The following is a 19444-nucleotide window of genomic DNA, read 5'->3' as shown; positions in this document are numbered from 1 at the left end:
CCAGGACCACAGATCAATCTACTTGGTAGCGAGCGCAATAAAAAAAATAAAATAAAATAAAGGGGGAGAGGGGCTGGATTCATCTGTTTGGAAAAATATTCACAACGTATCTGAAAAAGTGCACATTTGTTCACTATAAGAAAGTCTTTTAGAATGAAATTATTTCTTTGAATTTTTGGGGGGAGGGGTGGAGATCTACAATTAGTTTCTCCTTCACATTTAAAAAAAAAAAAAAAAAAAGGGACTTCATTGCAGCACCCCTTATTTGCATTCACAGTACTTCTGCTGGTGCACTAAAGTTTACAATACAAGACAGACAATTTGATTATCCAAAGAGGCAGTGCAGTTTATTTTGTTCATTTATATTGATTTTTTTTTTTTTTTTAACTTTACTTACTCAAATCCCATTTACATTTGCCTTTTTTTTTGCAACATGAATGTTTGTGTTGACAGGGCACCGGGATAATGCACATCATACAGACTGAATTCTAATCTGTCCCCTTTCCTCAGGACCACTCCAGGAATGTTTCAACACTCTGGTTTCCATTAACAAAGCTCTCTCGTTACGAAAGCCAAATTACAGTAACAAGTGCACTCTTCTTGCAGTCTTACAGCAGGCTTCATATGACCACCAGGCTACACCGTCATGCATGCAGCCTCCCAGGCACACCCACGTGTGTGCTTACAGACACATCGTACAGCGACTAGTTGTCACAAGAGACAAAAACATTTGCTTAAGGAAAAAAAAAAAAAAAAAGTGGTCAACATGAAAAACTGATCTTTGATCAAAAAATAAAAACTATTGCTCCTCTTCTCTTTGCATTTTGATGGGGATATCTGTACCACCATCACTGAAAGCAGGAAGGCCCAGAGCCTTCCCTGCCATCTTGTGCTACTGCACTGAAGATAGAAAACCGGACTCCGCTTCTGAAGACCAATGTTTTCTAGACAGGCCAGCTGCCCCCTTCTTTAGCTACTTGCTTAAGGACTGTCTCACAGGGAAAAAAGGTGTTTTAACAACAGCAGGTTTTCTGTTTCCACATATCCTTCCTGCTAGAAACTAGCTCAACACATTCACTGTAACATTTTTCTTCCCTCACACCACCCTTTATAAAAATCGATAAAATCAGAGACCAGCTCCCTTATTTGTCGTTAAGAGGCGAGTAATTAGAGCTGGTCTCGGGGAAGTCTTCATCCGCTTCCAGAACCTGCACCTCTTTCAGTGGGACACGTGGTACATGCCATCATCGTTCTCGTTTCCTTCTCAGCGTGTTAACATTTTGCCATACAAAGCAGGTTTCATAAGAAAAACAAAAAACAAACCCCAGTCCATCACCAAAATAATCATTACAAAAGCTTCATTTTAAAGTGACAATTTAGCCAAAAGCACTATTAGCAAAATAGGAGGAATACAATTCAGTCTCCTTCCCTGCACTTTGGGACAGCATTCCCAATGTTAAACCTGAAAAATAAAACCTACTGAAATATAAGTGATTAAGGCTAAAACAGCCATTTTCATAAAGTCACAGCTGAATCTTCTCTCCCCCTGATCTGAACCCGGTTTATCTGGGGGTTACCCATTACTGTGCGGATTTGGAGAGTCTTGTTCATTTATTGTGTTCAACAGCAGACAACCTTGCTGCTGCAGGGGCAAATGGTGGTGGCTGTGCTCATGCTGCTCTTCTGACGGATTAAAATGCCCTTCCTCCTCATCTCCGTGGCCACGAGCATCAAACGAGGTGCAGCTCTCACAGAACTCCATGGGGTCGTCGATGAGTCCGTCAAACTCCTTGAAGTCCTCGTCGTCGTCATGGTGGCCCCTGCTGCACACGCACACTTCGATGCCAGAGTCACCAGTGAAACGGCGGTGCCTGCCGATACTTTTATCCTTCATATCGGTGAAGGCACTGTGCTCTAAGCTCTCCGAGCTGTAATCCTTAAGCAGTTCTTTTTTACACTCTGAATCTTGACCCAGGGCAGGCCCTTGGTCGGCAGTCTCTTCCAATCCAGCCCCAGCAATGGAGCCTCCTGGCTCAACATTTGGCGCTTTGATGACGGCTCTCTCGATAAACACCAGGGAGGCCTCAGTATCCACAAGACTTGGAGGCCGGGTGTCACTGCTGCCCACTGCTGCTGCTGGAGGAGAGCAAGTCTGTGCTGGCTGCATGTTCCTTGCAGGATCAGAGACCACTGTAATACTGCCGGTTGCAACACATTGCTGATGTAAGGCACTGTATGGTGGAGGAGGGTTTGCAGGCCGGTTCACTACTTCCTCATAGGGAGGTAGTAAATAATTTGGCAAAAATCCTAAAAATGAGAACACAGAGAAAATTACTTGCTTATATATATAAAAAAAAAAAACCAAAAACATCTCATGCATGGTTATTTAGATTTCACCTGTCTTAACTAGTGTTTACCTTTAAGTATTCATGTCATTTTTGATATTTCAATTACAAAAAAGCATTCAAGCTTTCAATTAACCTGGATAACTGTAGCCTCCAACAGACACTGGGCACTATTTCAAAAGCACACATGTCTTGCAGTAAGACTAATGCCATGATAAATTCATTTTCAATTACTTTTAAGCTGGTCCTTCTGATTTCCTTGCTCCTCTGGAAGTTGACAGGTTCGTGTGAAAATTCTCTCATCCACTCTGGATCTGATTAGGGCACATTGGTCATGATCTCGTAAATGACAACTACAGGCGGGTGGACTATTCCAAGCAGCTAGACAGGGAGGGAGGGTCCAGGCAGCATGGCTCTCTCACCGGAATCAATCATCTTGGGGTTTGAATGGTTATCTACTATTTCTCCCACAACTGATGGAGGAAAGGCTTTTGGGAAGGAGAGAAAGTACAAAAGGGACTTTCTCCTTTTAACACCTGTGGTACGAGAAGAGTCTCTCTGCATGCCATCTTGTAGCTTTGTATGGCATTATTGCTTCTGCTATTTCGTACATTGTTACTCGTCAACCTTTTTAATAAAAAGCGAGTTTGCAAGAAAGCAGGGAGGGAGGAAAAAAAAATGAAAATATGGAAAAGCAAACTGAACAAAGAGGAAAGATAACACCAAGAAAATGCTTCTGGAAAGGGTCACAAAAATTGGAAAAGAAAAATGGAGACTGAGAAAAAGATGGAGTGGGAGAGTTCAGAGGAGGTTACATAGAGCAGGAAGAGAAGAGGACTGGGAAACTTCACACATGGAAGAAAAGGGTCACGTGAACACACACACAAAAAAAAAACAGAATAGGAACTGGTGCAAAGACAGGGAACAATTAGAAACAGAGGAGGATTACCAATGAAGCAAAACAGAACAAGCTAAAAGGTTTAATGCTGGTTTTCATTTAGATTAATATTAAACCGTCCTGAAATGCAATGCTCAATGCTGCTGACTTCCTACTCCATTTGTACAGCACTCTACCATGAAGCTGTAAGCTCATGCAGTCAGTAGTACATGCACCTTAAAAAACAAAAAAGTACCTCACTATCAGGCCACGGGACGCGCGTTCTCTCTTACCCCTTATTCAGTAAGGGGCGGAAAACGAGCGTCCAACCCGCCGAACCTAATAGCGCCCTCTGCAAATGCATGTCGATGGCCCTATTAGGTATTCACGCACGATTCAGAAAGTAAAATGTGCAGCCAAGCCGCACATTTTACTTTCAGAAATTAGCGCCTACCCAAAGGTAGGCGCTAATTTCTTCCGGCACAGATATTAAGTCGGAGAAAAAATAAATAAATTTAAAAAAATTTGAAAGTCGGCCGGCAGCTGTCTGGTCGAAAACCGGACGCTCAATTTTGCTGGTGTCCGGTTTCCGAGTCCGTGGCTATCAGCGGGCTCGAGAACAGACGCCGGCAAAATTGAGCGTCGGCTGTCAAACCCGCTGACAGCCACCGCTCCTGTCAAAAAGGAGGCGCTAGGGACGCGCTAGTGTCCCTAGCATCTCCTTTTGCCCCTTTCTACCGCCAGGCCTCATTTGAATACTGCATCGCGCGCGCAGGCGAGTGGCCTGGGTGTTCGCCCACTCTCCCGCGGACTTTACTGAATTGGCCTGTATGGGAATATTTTTATTTATTAAACACTGCACAAAGAAATACTTTTTTTTTTTATCCCAGTGTATTTATTTATTCCAACTATGTTAAAAGGCTCAAACAATATGAACTTAATTTTTTGGGGAAGTTACCATATATTAAAGTAGTTATCAGAATTGTTTTTGGGAGGTGCTCTCGGATTTAGTCAGACACAGTGCAGACATGTGAGGTGTTTAGGGATTGTCTTCTATGCAGGGATGCATCTGGAGGAATGGCAAGGACGCTGCTTAAAAAGGAGACACTCAAAATGTAACAGCTTAAAAGCAAATTTCTTTGACTTGAGAAAGGCCAAATATTCTTACTAGTCCTCTGCACTTCTGAACGTTTATCCAGCACTTGCTTGGCTGTTTATTAACATCTTCTAGTTTAGTGGTTTGCTAAACTTCTCTGCACATACAACCGTAGTTCTTACATGTAACACCATTCTTCCACAGCAAAGAATCACCCCGTCTCGTCGGGCCTAAAATGCCTTAGTTCTCCCTCATTTCCATTCACGTACCCTTTTAGGCCAGGGGTTGGCAAACCTTTTTTTTTCCATTTATTTTAAGAGACAGCCACATTACTCTTATCGGAGCCAAAGTCCCCTGTGGGGGGGGGGGGGGGGGAATGGGTGAAAGGGGAGGTACACTGGCAATTATACCCCACAGAGGCACCCAATCATTCACACGTGCACAGACCCCCCCCCCCCCAGGCAGGCAGGCACCCAATCATTCACACATGCACAGACACCTCCCCTCCCCCCCCAGGCAGGCACCCAATCATTCTTACACACAGAACCCCAAGCAGCAGCCTTTTATTCTCACTCTCTCTCACACACACACACACACACACACACACATCCACAAACACACACGGCAGCTTCAGAGCCTCTCTTGCTTCTCCGTTGCTGCTGTCACTGCCGCTGGGTGCCGGGGAGGAGCAGATCCATTGTCCAAGCCTGCTGGCTCCTCTCTGCGGTATTGAAAATTTGCGGGTGTAGTACTTCCTCCATGCTGACTTCGTGTATCGCGAGATCAGCATACAGAAAGTGCCGCCCTCATGAGCTTTTAATACCGCGAGGCCTGCACAGACTATGAGATAGGCTCGGTTTGCTTGGCGATGCAAATGCACAGCTTCTGTGTTGCTGGGCGAACTTGTAGCGATGAGCCTCTCTCTGTCACCAGTGGGGATGGGGTCCACCAACGTCGTCTTCCTTTCTTCGCCACCGGTAAGATGAGGGTCCACCGGCAGCTGCATGAGCCTCTCTACGGCTGGGCCAGGCTCCTCTTCCTGCCGCCTCCCCCCCCCTCCGATGAGGGACGTTACCGCCGGCTGCGAACATCCAGGTCAAAGTCATCAAGAAAGGCCTGCAATGTCAGGCCATTATTGATGGCACCCAATAGATTTTGAGGGATTTATACACAAATTCAATAAACAAATCTCAAACCCCTCTTGAGAAAACTTTTTAATTTATATAATATTAATTACCCCAATACCAGGTGAAACATTAAAGCTGGCATCAAAACTTTTTATAATCACAGAAATAATTTTTTTGATGAGAAGAGGAACGTTTCATATATTGGTATCATAAACCCCCACCGGGTGATACAGTTATATTATAATCATAAATGGACTTCCTCCATCCTTTTTTTAACGTATCATGTGTAAACACCAAGTGATCCAATCCTTCGATTTTTTAAAAAAAAATTTTTTTGCTTGTCTGTAAATTCCATATCATTAAGAACTGAAGCAATTAATGTTACAGTCCTGGTAATGTGTAAAGTCAACCAAACGTTTATGGTACTTAGGCAAGCTATATCGACCTCTCAGGCATTACAAATGTGAAAAAAGGCTTGAACACAAGCTCAATCAACATCCCGACTTATCTGATGTCATAAACCAATGACCGACGCAGCCACGTTTCAAGTTCATCCAGGGACCTTTCATCAGGGAATTCGTCCTCGTTGAATCCTCTGTCGGTGAGTGTTGAAATCTTGCCTGATAAATTTTATATGCTGTCTTCAATGTGAGTCGAAACGACTCTACCAAATTGGTAGAGTCGTTTTCGACTCACATTGAAGACAGCATATAAAATTTGGAAGTACCAATGTGAGTCGAAAACGACTCTACCAATTTGGTAGAGTCGTTTCGACTCACATTGAAGACAGCATATAAAATTAATTGGTAGAGTCGTTTTCGACTCACATTGAAGACAGCATATAAAATTTATCAGGCAAGATTTCAACACTCACCGACTCTACCAAATTGGTAGAGTCGTTTTCGACTCACATTGAAGACAGCATATAAAATTTATCAGGCAAGATTTCAACACTCACCGACTCTACCAAATTGGTAGAGTCGTTTTCGACTCACATTGAAGACAGCATATAAAATTTATCAGGCAAGATTTCAACACTCACCGACAGAGGATTCAACGAGGACGAATTCCCTGATGAAAGGTCCCTGGATGAACTTGAAACGTGGCTGCGTCGGTCATTGGTTTATGACATCAGATAAGTCGGGATGTTGATTGAGCTTGTGTTCAAGCCTTTTTTCACATTTGTAATGCCTGAGAGGTCGATATAGCTTGCCTAAGTACCATAAACGTTTGGTTGACTTTACACATTACCTGGACTGTAACATTAATTGCTTTAGTTCTTAATGATATGGAATTTACAGACAAGCAAAAAATTAAAAAAAAAAAAAAATCGAAGGATTGGATCACTTGGTGTTTACACATGATACGTTAAAAAAAGGATGGAGGAAGTCCGTTTATGATTATAATATAACTATCACCCGGTGGGGGTTTACGATACCAATATATGAAGCGTTCCTCTTCTCATCAAAAAAAATTTTTCTGTGATTATAAAACTTTTTGATGCCAGCTTTAATGTTTCACCCAGTATTAGGCCATTATTGACGACACTGAAATTGCCAGTGGGCTGGATCTAATGGGGCAAAATTGGGGAGGAGGAGAGCTGGAAAAAAATCTGTCCATCAGGCTGGATTTGGCCTGTGGGCCATAGTTTGCCTACCCGCCTTAGGCCCTACTGGTAGATTCATGCTGTGGATCTTCCTATATTTTTTGCTCTTCCCCAACAGCTTCCTAAACTCTTCACCTTTCTGACTTTTTCCCCGGGAGATGTGTTAAGCTACCATTTGTAGAAGATATTTATGGAATACATACTAAAATAAAATGGTAGAGCTGAATAATTATGGGCCTCTCGGTACGCGATCAAGTTAATCTCATGCTGACGCTGCTGTGCCTTGAGACGATGCTTCGCACGTCGATGGTGACAAACACAACAGCAGCTAAGTATGATGATAATGGTCCAAACGAGCCAGAACCCTGAAAAACAAAAAAGGGAGGAGAGATGTTGGTAAATTCACTTTTAAAAACAAGACACAAGACAAGTTGCTTGCTTTAAAGAAGATCTGCTGTAGCATTTGACTGCTCTACAGGAGTTTCTTTGGAGACTGAGACCATAAATCCATCTATTATAGTTCAGATTTGTTACAAAGGGTTTACAAAGAATTGTATTTATTATGTTTTACACCCACACACCCAGATATGGCATTCAGCCAGCCCTGGACACTGAAAGGGTAATTATCTGCTACTCTTCTCTGAAGATAGAATCTCAATAGTCATTCTGATAGATCCCATGACCTGTCACATGCCAAGCCAGAAAGGATTTATTTTATTTTTAAAGTTTATGAGCCATGACATTAGATAAACACCATCCCCAATTCCTTTGTGATGACTGCTCCCAAAAGGGGAGGTGGATGAGTTGTGAGACTATTTGTATGTTATCCTTCAGGGAACAGTTACAGGTAAGAAATTGCCCTCTCTCTAAAAGATAAGGATCCACCCTAACAGTGTGACATCAGCTAGCTAAGGCATTTCTGTTACAACAAAACTCCACCTAGAAACCTGCACTCTCACTTACAGCAGTAGTACAACTGCATCACACTTCCAAATTAGCTGGGGTAACTTGCACAGAGCAACCACCATGGTTAAAACCCAAATCAGTAAGCAGGGGGAGGGTTGGATTTTTTTTGGACAAGAGCCTCACATTTTGGTGGCTGTGGGGTTTATTACAAAAACAAAAACTTGGTGGTAAGATACGGAAGGGGGATTGGGTTTTGTACTAAATTTGTCTTCTAGGAATCAAAAAGGAAGACAAAGCCTAAAAAAGCCTATTAACAGAAGCAGTTGAAGCCAGCACTGTTAAAGAATTTGGAAATGCTTGGGAGAACAGGGGAACAGGGTAGAGAACAGGGGAACAGGGTAGAGAAGCTGAATAAAAGATGTGGGCAGAGCAGCAAGTGCAAGTTTAGAAATGTATATTCTCATCTACCCAGATAAGAAGAATCAACTGGGCAGACTGGATGGCCAGATGGTCTCTCTCTGCCATCATTTACTATGTTAGACACATACAGCACTGGGGTGCAAGAGAACTCTAAACATTAAATGAAAACTTGTGGACCAAACTCCTTAGATCATAAAATATTTATTTTTAAAACAAGAAAACAGTACTGCAGAGAAAATCAATGAAATGGGCCCCAGATGAGTGAGTCTGGAACACACTAGAGAGAAGCTGGGGGATGCAGGTGACATGCATTAGCACTAATGAACCAGGAGAATGCTATAAAAATTGTGTAAAAAAAAAAAAAAAAAAAAAGTATTTTTACTATATAATAAAAACCAAAATCAGACACAAAAGCATGAAAACCATCCAACACAAAATTAGGAACCACAAGGAACGTTGGCAGTCCCAGAAGAGAGCTCCTCCTAGTTAGGTGATCCAAACGATTACAGTGGCTCCACCACTCTCTGGTATTGTGTAAATGAATGACTGGTTTTCAAGAGCCACAAAAGTCTGGTTTTGAGTGTAGCTAAGCTAAGTGAATTAATCTGTTTCTCAAACCCAATATATGCAAAATTTATCTCATGAACATTCAACTGGGATTACCCCTGCAAACCAGACTTGTTTGCAGTCCTTGAGAACTGGAGTTGTTGTTATGGTTCTAGAGCAGTTTGTGTCAGCAGGTTAGATCACACAACCCAGAAAGGATGCTCATCTTTGGAGAATGGAAGAATTTCACTTATACTACATTTGAAATTGCATAATAAATAGATTAGTGGAGTAATAATAATGAGAAAAGCATCTCATTCATTTTGTTGAAATACTTAAAAGTCTCCATGACAGTTTCCTATTCAAACCTATGTTTTTGACACTAATCTTGAAGGGCATTTTATCTTCTCTACTAGTAATCAGTAGAAGCACAGCATATAAAATAAATTAATGGCACATAAGGCCCATCTGGTCTGGTAAATTTCCTCTGTTGCAATACCACAGACCCCACGTCATCTCAGGCTTTACCTTCACTTCCTCACACCTAAAGGATAATCTGTGCCTATCTGATTCTTTCCTTCCTTCCTCCCTCATGGCTACTGTACACTTCAAACCATCTAAATGGAAACCAATACATCATTAACATTTCATCTAATAAACATGATCTACTTCCCACTGTTCAATACAGCTCTTGAGTATACTGGCCATTTCTCCTCCAGCTCTTCTTTCTAGATGAATTCACTTAGTGCTCCGATTTCACAGAGCAGGATGCCACTGTGAAAGCTTATGATTCACCTAGTCACCCTTTTATAAAAACAGGCATTCTCAGAGAACAAGCAGTATGCAAAGTCCTTACACACGGGGGTGATGTCATCCCACAGAGCCCAGAGTGGAAGATTTACTCAAAAGCTGCTAGAAGCTTGTGTCATGCTCCATTGGGCATGTGCCATAAGACCCACATCACTACCTCAGTTTGCTTTGCCATGAAGCCCTATGGTCACAGATTTCTTCTCTCTGGGAGGAAAAGTTCATCTCTCTCATGCAGGACCTTGCAGTTCTTTTCATTCCATTCCTCTTGGCATCACTAGTGTAGCTTTTATTGTGCATTTTTCAAGTTTACTTTATTTTTTTTTTGTCTGCCAGTTGCATAATCATCAGAGCACTGGGAGACGTCAAGCGGTTTGATTTGACCTTTTTTGTTTTTTTTTGGCTGATGTTCCAGAAGGTGAAGAAAGCCAGTGGCTTTGATAAGTGCCCCTGGGGTTACCACATCATTTCTATCGCTTTCCTGGGGGAAGACCATGCCGCCTCCGGATGTTGTGTGTGTAAAGATGACCCCCGTTTGGGAGAGTAAAGTCTGGCCCACCGACAGGAAGGCATCAATCCCCCTCGATGCTGAGCATTGACAGGGGAGGGGGCTTCTTCAGTTCCGGCACTGAGGAAAGGCCAAGAATCCTCTGCTGGAGACAAGAGTACCCGGTGTCAGTTCTCAGAGGGGCTTTTAGCATCGTATGTTACCCCATCAACGTTAACTTCAAGTGCATCAGGTAAGGAAGTCCATCGGGGATCTTGACCAGGCAAAGACACTTTTACAAATCCTCAAAGCATAAGGTGGCGTAACATTCAGCATATATATTATTCAGAGAAGACAAGATAACCATAACCTGGAAGTGACTGAGGAGAAGGTCACTGACACTTTTTGTAGGAAGAATGAGGTTGCTCTGGGAATAGTGTACCCGATTTAGTAAGACATTTTCAAAGTTTTTACAAAACAGGCTACATTTTATTTATTAAATTTATAAACCAAATATGCAACAAAAGCTTAATGCAATGTACAAAAAAAAAAAAAAAAATCAAACATGTATTCTGAATCCTGGAAGGTTTTATAACAGCTACACCATAATAAATTAAACACAGAATATAAAAAAGCACATCAGCAAAAAAAAAAAATAAAAAAATTTACAAAGAAATTCTAAGATGCTTATGAAAGGTACAAAGATCCGTTATAGCTCTAAACTGGACAGAGAACAAACTCCAGAGTTCAGGAGCAGCAGCAGAGAAAATTCTACTCCGCTCTCTCTAACTTCGACATCCTGGGACAGGGAAATATTGGGCAATTTTAGGAGCCATACCATGGCGGATATTAAACAATCAAACCGTCATTTTAAACTGCAGGTGGCAGTGAACAGGGAGCCAATGAAACTTCTGTAATATTGGTGAAACAGAATCTCACATTTAAAATGCTCTATTAGTCTTGCCACAGTGTTCAGGTAACCCTCGAGTCATATCACAAGCCTGCAATGCTGTTCTCAAACCCTCTGAGGAGGAAAAAAAACCCAAAAGGCGCACAAATGATGAATAACCCGTAACTGAACATTTCTTTTAACTTGCAGACACTGAAAGGTCGGATTCAAGCAGCACACCAAGATTACACATCTTACTAAAAGCAACCAACCTTTGTCCATCAAGATGGAGAAAAATTGAGGTGCAGTTCAGAACAGCCTATCCACATCACCTGACTTCGTAGGGTTAAGTTTAATGCAATTTCACTGACACCATACAGAAATTTCAGAATGACAATGATCAATTCTTAATTGCTTTAAACCACAAGACTCAATAGGAAACAAAAGTTGATCATGAGCACAGACATAATAATGAACTTCAAGCATTTTAGTTTAATTGTCTGATCGCAAATCTTATGGTAAACCAAAACAATGTACAATAAAAATATATGAACTAAATAATAAATAGCTAAAATTATATATTAAAACAAATATAAAATAAAAATGATATGCAGAGTGACGATAAAGACTTTGAACAGAAAAGGATAAATAAACCCTCGAGATAGCCCAAAGGGAAATGCCCAAGGGTCAGAAAATTTCCCAAAGCTGCTACCCGAGATCATCTGGCCAGATATGCTAAAAGCCACTATAAACCTTATCACCTATTCCTATATTCACAGCTGCAAAGAATAGGATTAGGTACAGAAACATATGAGCAGCAGAGTAAGTTTCTAAAGTTGTCAGAAAACCAAAAATAAGCCAGTTCGACATTTTGTCCAAAGACCCTGGACTCAAAATAGCAGTGAAACATTCATTCGGGGTATTCCTATTCTGCTCTAACATTCACAAGAGACCACATTCGCTCTTTAAAACAAGAACGCCAAGATGATGAAATATGAGCTAGAAATAGTTTCCAAAATTTGGAAGGAGCAGGTGGTGAGAATCACGAGACCTTTCCAAAGTTAAAATTAACAAAACGAATCTTGCACCGAAGCTTTCAGCCCTTGATTCTTGACAGCGTGCCCAAAGGTTATCAAGAGACCTAAAGGTTTGTTGACCTACAGGAACATACTTATCGAGATTTCTCTAAGATTTCCTGCAAGATAATCTGCCAAGCAACACATTTTGCTGACTGACTTGGAGCTAGCCTCTCATTATATCCCGGAGGATACATTAACAGCACCTCTGGGGAAGGATACGTCCAGCCTTTGAGCTAGACAAGCTGAATTGCTTGATTAAGAAGTTATGTTTACTTCCCACAGTTGTTGTACAACATTACATGATAGTGTTGTATGCATGCCTAGCCATCCATTGGGATCAAGCCAGGGTGCAGCTTAAATTGTTCCTTCTTTTAAGGTGATTAAGTACGTGTTTTTGTGGTCTAGAACTTTTTCCAGTGGTGAACCCCTGTTCTGGAACCAGTTACCTTCAGAGTTCAGATTGGAATGAAACTTTTGTAGATTTCAAAAACTAGTGAAAACCTGGTTCTTTTCTCAGTTAGGCTAGTGCAATTGCACTACTTCAAGCAGTTTGGCAGGAACTTCATTTTGCAGTTAGGTAGGCAGGTTTTTTGACTTTTGTTTAGAAGGCGGGGACTGCTGGTTAGGGGAACCATTTTTAGAAGCACAGAGAGAGGCACAGCTCCTAGGGCTATTTTGTTTTTTTATTTTTGGTCTATTTTTTTTGTTTAAATTCTGTACATTGCTTCGGGCACTCTTGAGTGGGGAGATGATTAATACATATTTTAATTAACTAAATCTCAGAAGTGAATTACTCTAAATTGCATTCCAACAGAAATAAAAAAAAACACAACTTTGGAGAATGCTTTCAACAGTCCTGAAGTTCTGCATCTGAATTTCAAGAATTTTTCATCACTATTTGAAGTCTGTACTATGCTCAGACCTCCCTTCTCTGTTCACCAAGAACCTATAATCCAATCAGGAAACAAAAGGGAGTCAAAGAAAGAAAAGACTACTCTAGAAATGCACAGCCTGCTCTGCTTCTCATTATTCTTGAGCCTTTGGTCACATTTGGAAAGCTTTCCGCAACTCTTAATACAGCCTCCGGAATGATCCGTTTTTTTCCCCCAAGGGCCATTATGGTTTACATTCGGAATACTAAAACAGCAGATTTCTTGACAACATGTTTCCATGAGATGAAAAGTAGTTCCAAACTGAGTCCCTGCTATACATAGCCTGCCCACCTGTTTAGTGTATCATATTCTCTAATCCTTCACACTAGCTCTTGTAAATGTAATTTTGCTTCCACTTTCAGCTTCCTGCTGACAATATTAGATTATATCAGACAGCATGAAATGGTTTATAATTAGCTCAGTCCAGGATCTTTAACCTGAGTCTATTCTAGAACTTTCACTGCTCTACGTTACCAAAACAAAGCCTCCTATTACACGCCTGAATAAATCCTTCTTACAGGAACTACTCCCGAATTTTAAGATGGGAACTCAACTTTCAGTCAAGTTCCTAATTTTTGTTTTGTTTTAAAATCCTTCCCTCTACCTTCACCCTTTGATAAATAAATCCTAGATCACACTCAGCAGACTTGTTTCTAACCAAAGGCCAAACAAGATGCTTTAAAAGGTCAAAATGAGTCCTGTTCTTCTTACATCTATGTAAAACATGTACAATGCATTCAGTATGGTGCCCAATACCTATTTTTATCATAGTGTAAGTCATGTATCCAGAAATCCATGGTCACTGAAATACTTATAACAGTGTACCAATAACTTTGGGACCCTTCCATCAAGCTTGCCAATTCTAAGACCAGCAAAGATGGCGTGTAAAAGTTGTTCCATCTTTAGTCTATTCTTAAGCGGAATCTTAAGTCTCCAAAATCCATAACAGAAGTATGTCTGGGAGCTCACACAATGCAGCTCATGACTAGCAAAGTCAGTAAATATGCCAACTTTTAATGCAAAACGCAAGATTAATGCAGAATACAGCTTGTACCATGGACTTGGAGTCTGCAAAGAGCTCAGAAGCTAGACAGGATTGGGCCTTGAATGAAGGAAGATCACGAGAAAGAGTGCTTCAGAAAGTGACTTGGGTCCATATTAAACATTCTTCAGCATGATGTGAATGAGCATTACGTTACTGAGGGTATCTCTCCAATGACAAATTAACCCAAGATCCTGTATATTCTGAGGATGTTAAAAAAAATAAATCCCCAGGTCACTTTTTACAATAGCAGGAATGTTACTTCAGGTGGTATGGCTAAAGTCCAACAAATTTAACTAGCCATAATTCCCCTTTGTAAAAAACCACATCTACAATACGAATTTAATCGTACTGCACTTCAAAAGGTACACCACCAATGAAACAAAAAATGAATACCTTCCATTTATCCTTCAATCCTCTACTTCTGTCACAGTCACAAATAAGCCCTTTTTCCTCCCGCTTAATAAAAATAAAATATTAGCAAGTTTAACTGACTGCATCCAAGCAAAAACACTTGTTTAGAACATGTAGAGAGAACAGATTAAAAAAAAAAAGTTACAGGAAAATAAACGCTGATCTCAAATTTTACGTCAGTCCACAAATAGAGAGGGAAGCCAATGTAATAAGGCAGGGAAATTAATTTAAAGAATTACCACTGCCAAAAACTGAAAGAAACCCTCAAACTATTTAATACTTCAAGTGACAAGAAAGGATAGGGGACCAGGATCCTCAACATGAGGAAGCTATCTGTGGGTGCTTCGCACTAAGAAAAGTAGTCAGTTGAGAAGAGTCAAAAAAAGACATTTCACCCCCTTGAGTTTTACGACACATTTAGAAGGAAAATAAAGCCAGAATAATGCACCCAAACTAATCTCAGCTGGTCTTAATATTAGAAATTGATTCCTTTTTTTTTTTTGAATTGCTTTATCAATATCAGGAAAAACACGAATTAAGCCAAAAAAAGAGTAACTTCTCTACTACGAAAAACCAATTTCATAATAAAATCTCTATCACAGTCAACAGCAAGAGTAACAATAAGGGTAGATGGCATAACCCCATTCTCTGAAGACTTTTCCAGAAATGACAAGAATCATCTGTTGAGGTTTGAGAGTCACTATTTTCTTGCGTAGACTTGAGAAAACAAATAATAAACCTTTGAAACAGGTGGTAAAAGTTTCTTGAATGTTCAAGACTTCAAGAAGGTATTTATGAAACATTTCCATTGGAGACACGAGTCTCTTCTTAGGACAGTTTATAATACAAATGTTATGCCAATATTTTCTAAATTCTCAAGTTTGCTTAGAGAAACTAAGTGACTTTTAGAAACATCAGCTAACGTTCCTTGGGTGACAGTTTCACGAGAGTCCAACACTTCCATCTTCTGAGATGAAACAGAAACTTGCTCTTGTGTAGGCTGCAGGGCCTTGGATAGACCCTGTTGGAATACAAACTGACCCAACTGTGAAGATAAATTGGTAATAGCATCCCAAATGGCATTCAAAGTAATATTAGGGGGCGCGGGAAGGCAAAACGACTGTACCTCAAACTACTGAACTCCCTCCTTCCTGCTAATATTTAATTCCTACACCTCATTTACAGAAAGGCAGGCTGGATTCTCCATTTTCATCCTGGAACCAACATCCTTAGATTGAAAGACTAAAGCAATGAGTTTAACAAAGAATTATTCAAAATTAGCCTTCTTTTCTGCACCATTTAAAATGATCTCTTCCTGAAACATCGAAAGGACTCTGTTCCAATAAAGTGTTCAGAAGAAGGGTACTTTTTCATAAGGCACAGCCCCAGTTAATCTCTTCCTAATCAGAGCAACCTTATTCCTTTTTATTTAGCTGCAATGTTCAAGCAAAGTCCAGAAAGCTGGACCATCACATGTATCTGCACGTCCACTAAAACAAGTGATTGTGTGTACAGAAAATATGATTTAAAATATGAAAGGATTTTTTCAGAATGTTCTAGTATCATGTTTAGGGAAAAGGATTCCAAAAGCCCAGTGCAGGAGAATAACTACTGCATTTGAAAAAATGATCAAATACACCCTTTTTAAATTATGCAAACCCTAATATAGATCTTATAAACACTTTCATGCAGACGCTCATTAAACATCGCAACCTAAGGCAAAGAGATGGCAGAGTTGAAATGCTTCATGAGCTTTCTTAAACAAGTTTTCTGTTCTATTTTTTTAGGCCACCTTTGGGATGCTACAAACCCAGTTGTCTTCCAGCTTCTTGCCATATCTTTAGCTAACTGATAGAATATGCATGAGGGAAAAAAATCACTAGTAAACAGGTTTTCTTGGCAACTGGAAAGTACAAACTACAAGGCAAGCATCATCCAGTAGAAAGTATGATATCCTAGATAGCCTCAGTTCTACCGCTCAAGCATTCCTTTTCAAAAGGTGCCAACTTTGCCCCATTCCTATGCCCACTTACCATCAAATCACTCAACTTTGAGTAGTAGAGAAGTTGATGTCCGCTCCCCTCCCTCCTCAGGGACCTAACTCCACACAAAGTTTGGAGGAGCTAAGTTTAGCTGTTTCAAAGCTATAAGCATGGGACATACATAAAAATGCACAAACTTTGCTCCGCCCCCTGTATCCCACCCCTTCCCAAATCATTCAAATTTGAAAATTACAAAGTCTGATGCGTTCCCCAACCCCAGCACAGCAGGCTAAATTAGCCACATGTGAGTGATGTCATCTGACAAAGCCAATATCAACCTAGTCCTCAGAATTCAGTAAAGACTCAATGACCATGCGTGGGATTTCTTGCACATGTACATTGCCTCAAAAACCCTTCAGTCTTTTCTGGAGCTTAAGCTTTAGTGAGGTAGCTGGCTCTCCAGGGAGGCGGGCAGATATCAAGAATGGCTAATTCATCCTTTTGTCTATGGAAAACCCTGATTACAGGCAGCAAACTTGCTTCCTCTGTCAACAAGCAGGCATGAATTAACTATTGTGTACAGCGTTCCAAGCGGAGGGTTGCACTGTAGAACCAATTAAAGACAACCCAGCTCCACCAGGTGGAATGTGGACTATTGAGTGAAGAGGATGCACAGAACTGCTTGTTCAAAAGTTGTTGCCGCCTTGGGACATGTTGGCCAGCAATTGGGATGTGAAGGTGTACAAAGATGACCAAGTAGCAGCTTTGCATATGTTTTCCATAGACATAATCCTGAGATGGGTCAATGAAGTCACCATGGTTCACACTTAAGCCTCGACAGTCTAATCTGTACACCAAGAGGCGCATAACAGTGTGCGATACAGTCAACTAGCTGATTGGACAGAGTTCACGTGGCAATTGCCTTTCCCAATCTGTGGAGAATCAAAGGACACAACAACTGAGAAGCTGGATAGCAAGGCTGAATCCTCTTTAGGTAATATGCCAGGTCTCTCTTACAGTTCAAGGAGTGAAGAGCCTGTTCTCCTTTGTGCGCATGAGGTATTGGAAAGAATATAGGAAGCACAATAGTTTAACATGGAATGCAGATACCATTTTCAGAAGGAACTTGTGAAAAAGTTGTAGGTATGGTGAATATGAAACCAGAGCCTGTAGTTCACTTACTCTTTGTGCCAAAGTGAGACAAGAGAAACACATTCCAGATTAGAAACTTCAAGTCCACTGACTCGAGAGGTTTCAAAGTAGTTTCATGAGCTGAGCTAGAACTATAGTGAGATCCCAAGGCACTAGAAGTTTACTGATCAAAAGGTCTAGAATGCCATAGTCCTTTCATGAACTTGGATACCAAAGGATGGAGAGAGATCAGAACTCCTACTTATTGGTGGCATGCTGCGGAGAACTTTACTGGAGATATGCTAAGTCCTGAGGACAAGGGGAAGAATAAAATTTAAAAAATACTGCAGCAGGTCCCTTGGGCCTCGGGAGAAGGTATCGAGACGGCTGACACCACACCAAGTCAAGAATCTCTTCCACTTGAAACTATAGATCTTCTGGTCGCAGGCTTTATAACTGAAATCAATACAGGCTCTACATCTCTCAGAAGGCATTGACAGACTATTGTGCATTCAACTATTTTTTATTTTATTTAAATTTTTTTCTATACCGACATTCGTTGGCACATTATATCTGTTTACATGGAACAAGAAAAACAACATGTAAGATTTACAATGAACTACATCATGAGGGCCAATGATAGAAGGGTCAGATGCCAGTGTGGGGCCTTTCACCTGAGTGATAAACATCAAAGATATTACCAATAGGACCACATAATGAATTCACAGACAGATGAGATATGAATATCACACTTGGCAAGGTCAGGCTGGTGCTATAAGGATTATCCTTACCTTGTACCAAAGGACCTTCTGGTATTGGCGATTAGAGGAATTGGTGAGTATGCATAGAGTAGACAGTCATTCCAACAGCAGAAAAGCATTGGGGACTGATCTGTAACTGCTCGGATGCATGGAGCAGACCTTTGACCTTCCTGTTGACTCTTGTGGTAAACAGGTCAATCACTGGCTTTCCCCAATAACTGAACAAGTCTATTTTTTGGCTCAAGGACCACTCATGCAGTAGCAAAAAACTCTGCTAAGTTGGTCTGTCAATAGTCTGGATTCCCAAAGGTAGATTGCCTAGAGAAGGTGTTATGGTGCCCTGCTCATGACCAGATTTGGATGGCCTCCTGGCAGAGGATGTAAAAGCCCATACCTCCATGTTTATGTAGAACATAGCCACTTTACTGTCCATCTGAATTAAGATTCTCTTTCCTGAGAGGTGATAGAAAGCCTTCAGAGCACAGCAAATGTCTCCCAGTAGAGTCATCCGCAAATCAACCACTTCCAGTTCCAGCTGCAACTGAGTCAGACTAGAGGGAAAGACTGAAATCCATTGGTAAGGAGGAGAAGCACAAGTGGTAGCCTTATTCCACAATTGTCAGGACCTACTGTCCTTTGTGATCTGTAACCATTCCAGGAAAAAAAAAAAGACCCCCCCCCCCCCCCCCTGGAAGTAGTAGGAAGACAGGTCTCAAGTCATCAAAAACAGTCTCTGTTGAGCCTTAGCTGATTCCTTTTCCTCTGCTTACCTCAAATGGGTAGCTGCTGTTGCTAACATGTAGGACACTAAAGAGCGGAAAGGGACATTTTTGGAAGAATGGGCTTTTGTAAGAGAAGTACTGGCATCAAGAAATGGCCGGTTAGTCCCTTGTCATAGCTGATAATTGTAATGTTGACCGATGCTCCTTAGAGCTATTCTCTCTTCAGCCCTGTTGTGCCCTGTACAGGGGACCACCTTTTTGACATTAGCTAGACA

At 41.0% G+C, this 19444-nt stretch overlaps 1 protein-coding gene across 2 annotated transcripts in view; it reads right to left on the bottom strand.

Moving 5' to 3' along the window:
* Positions 1-340: 340 nt before the first annotated feature.
* Positions 341-19444, bottom strand: part of WBP1L (WW domain binding protein 1 like) — a 100374-nt gene continuing 81270 nt past the window's right edge. For both annotated transcript variants that reach the window (XM_029610280.1, XM_029610279.1), the window contains exons 3-4: positions 7255-7416; positions 341-2307 (exon numbers count right to left, since the gene is read on the bottom strand). In XM_029610280.1, the coding sequence (XP_029466140.1) occupies positions 1574-2307; positions 7255-7416 (896 nt within the window). In that variant the 3' untranslated portion in view covers positions 341-1573. The remainder of the gene's footprint in view (positions 2308-7254; positions 7417-19444) is intronic.

Source organism: Rhinatrema bivittatum, chromosome 7, assembly GCF_901001135.1.
Source record: "Rhinatrema bivittatum chromosome 7, aRhiBiv1.1, whole genome shotgun sequence".
In the NCBI taxonomy this organism is placed as follows: domain Eukaryota; kingdom Metazoa; phylum Chordata; class Amphibia; order Gymnophiona; family Rhinatrematidae; genus Rhinatrema; species Rhinatrema bivittatum.
This window is presented reverse-complemented; position numbering and strand designations above follow the sequence as displayed.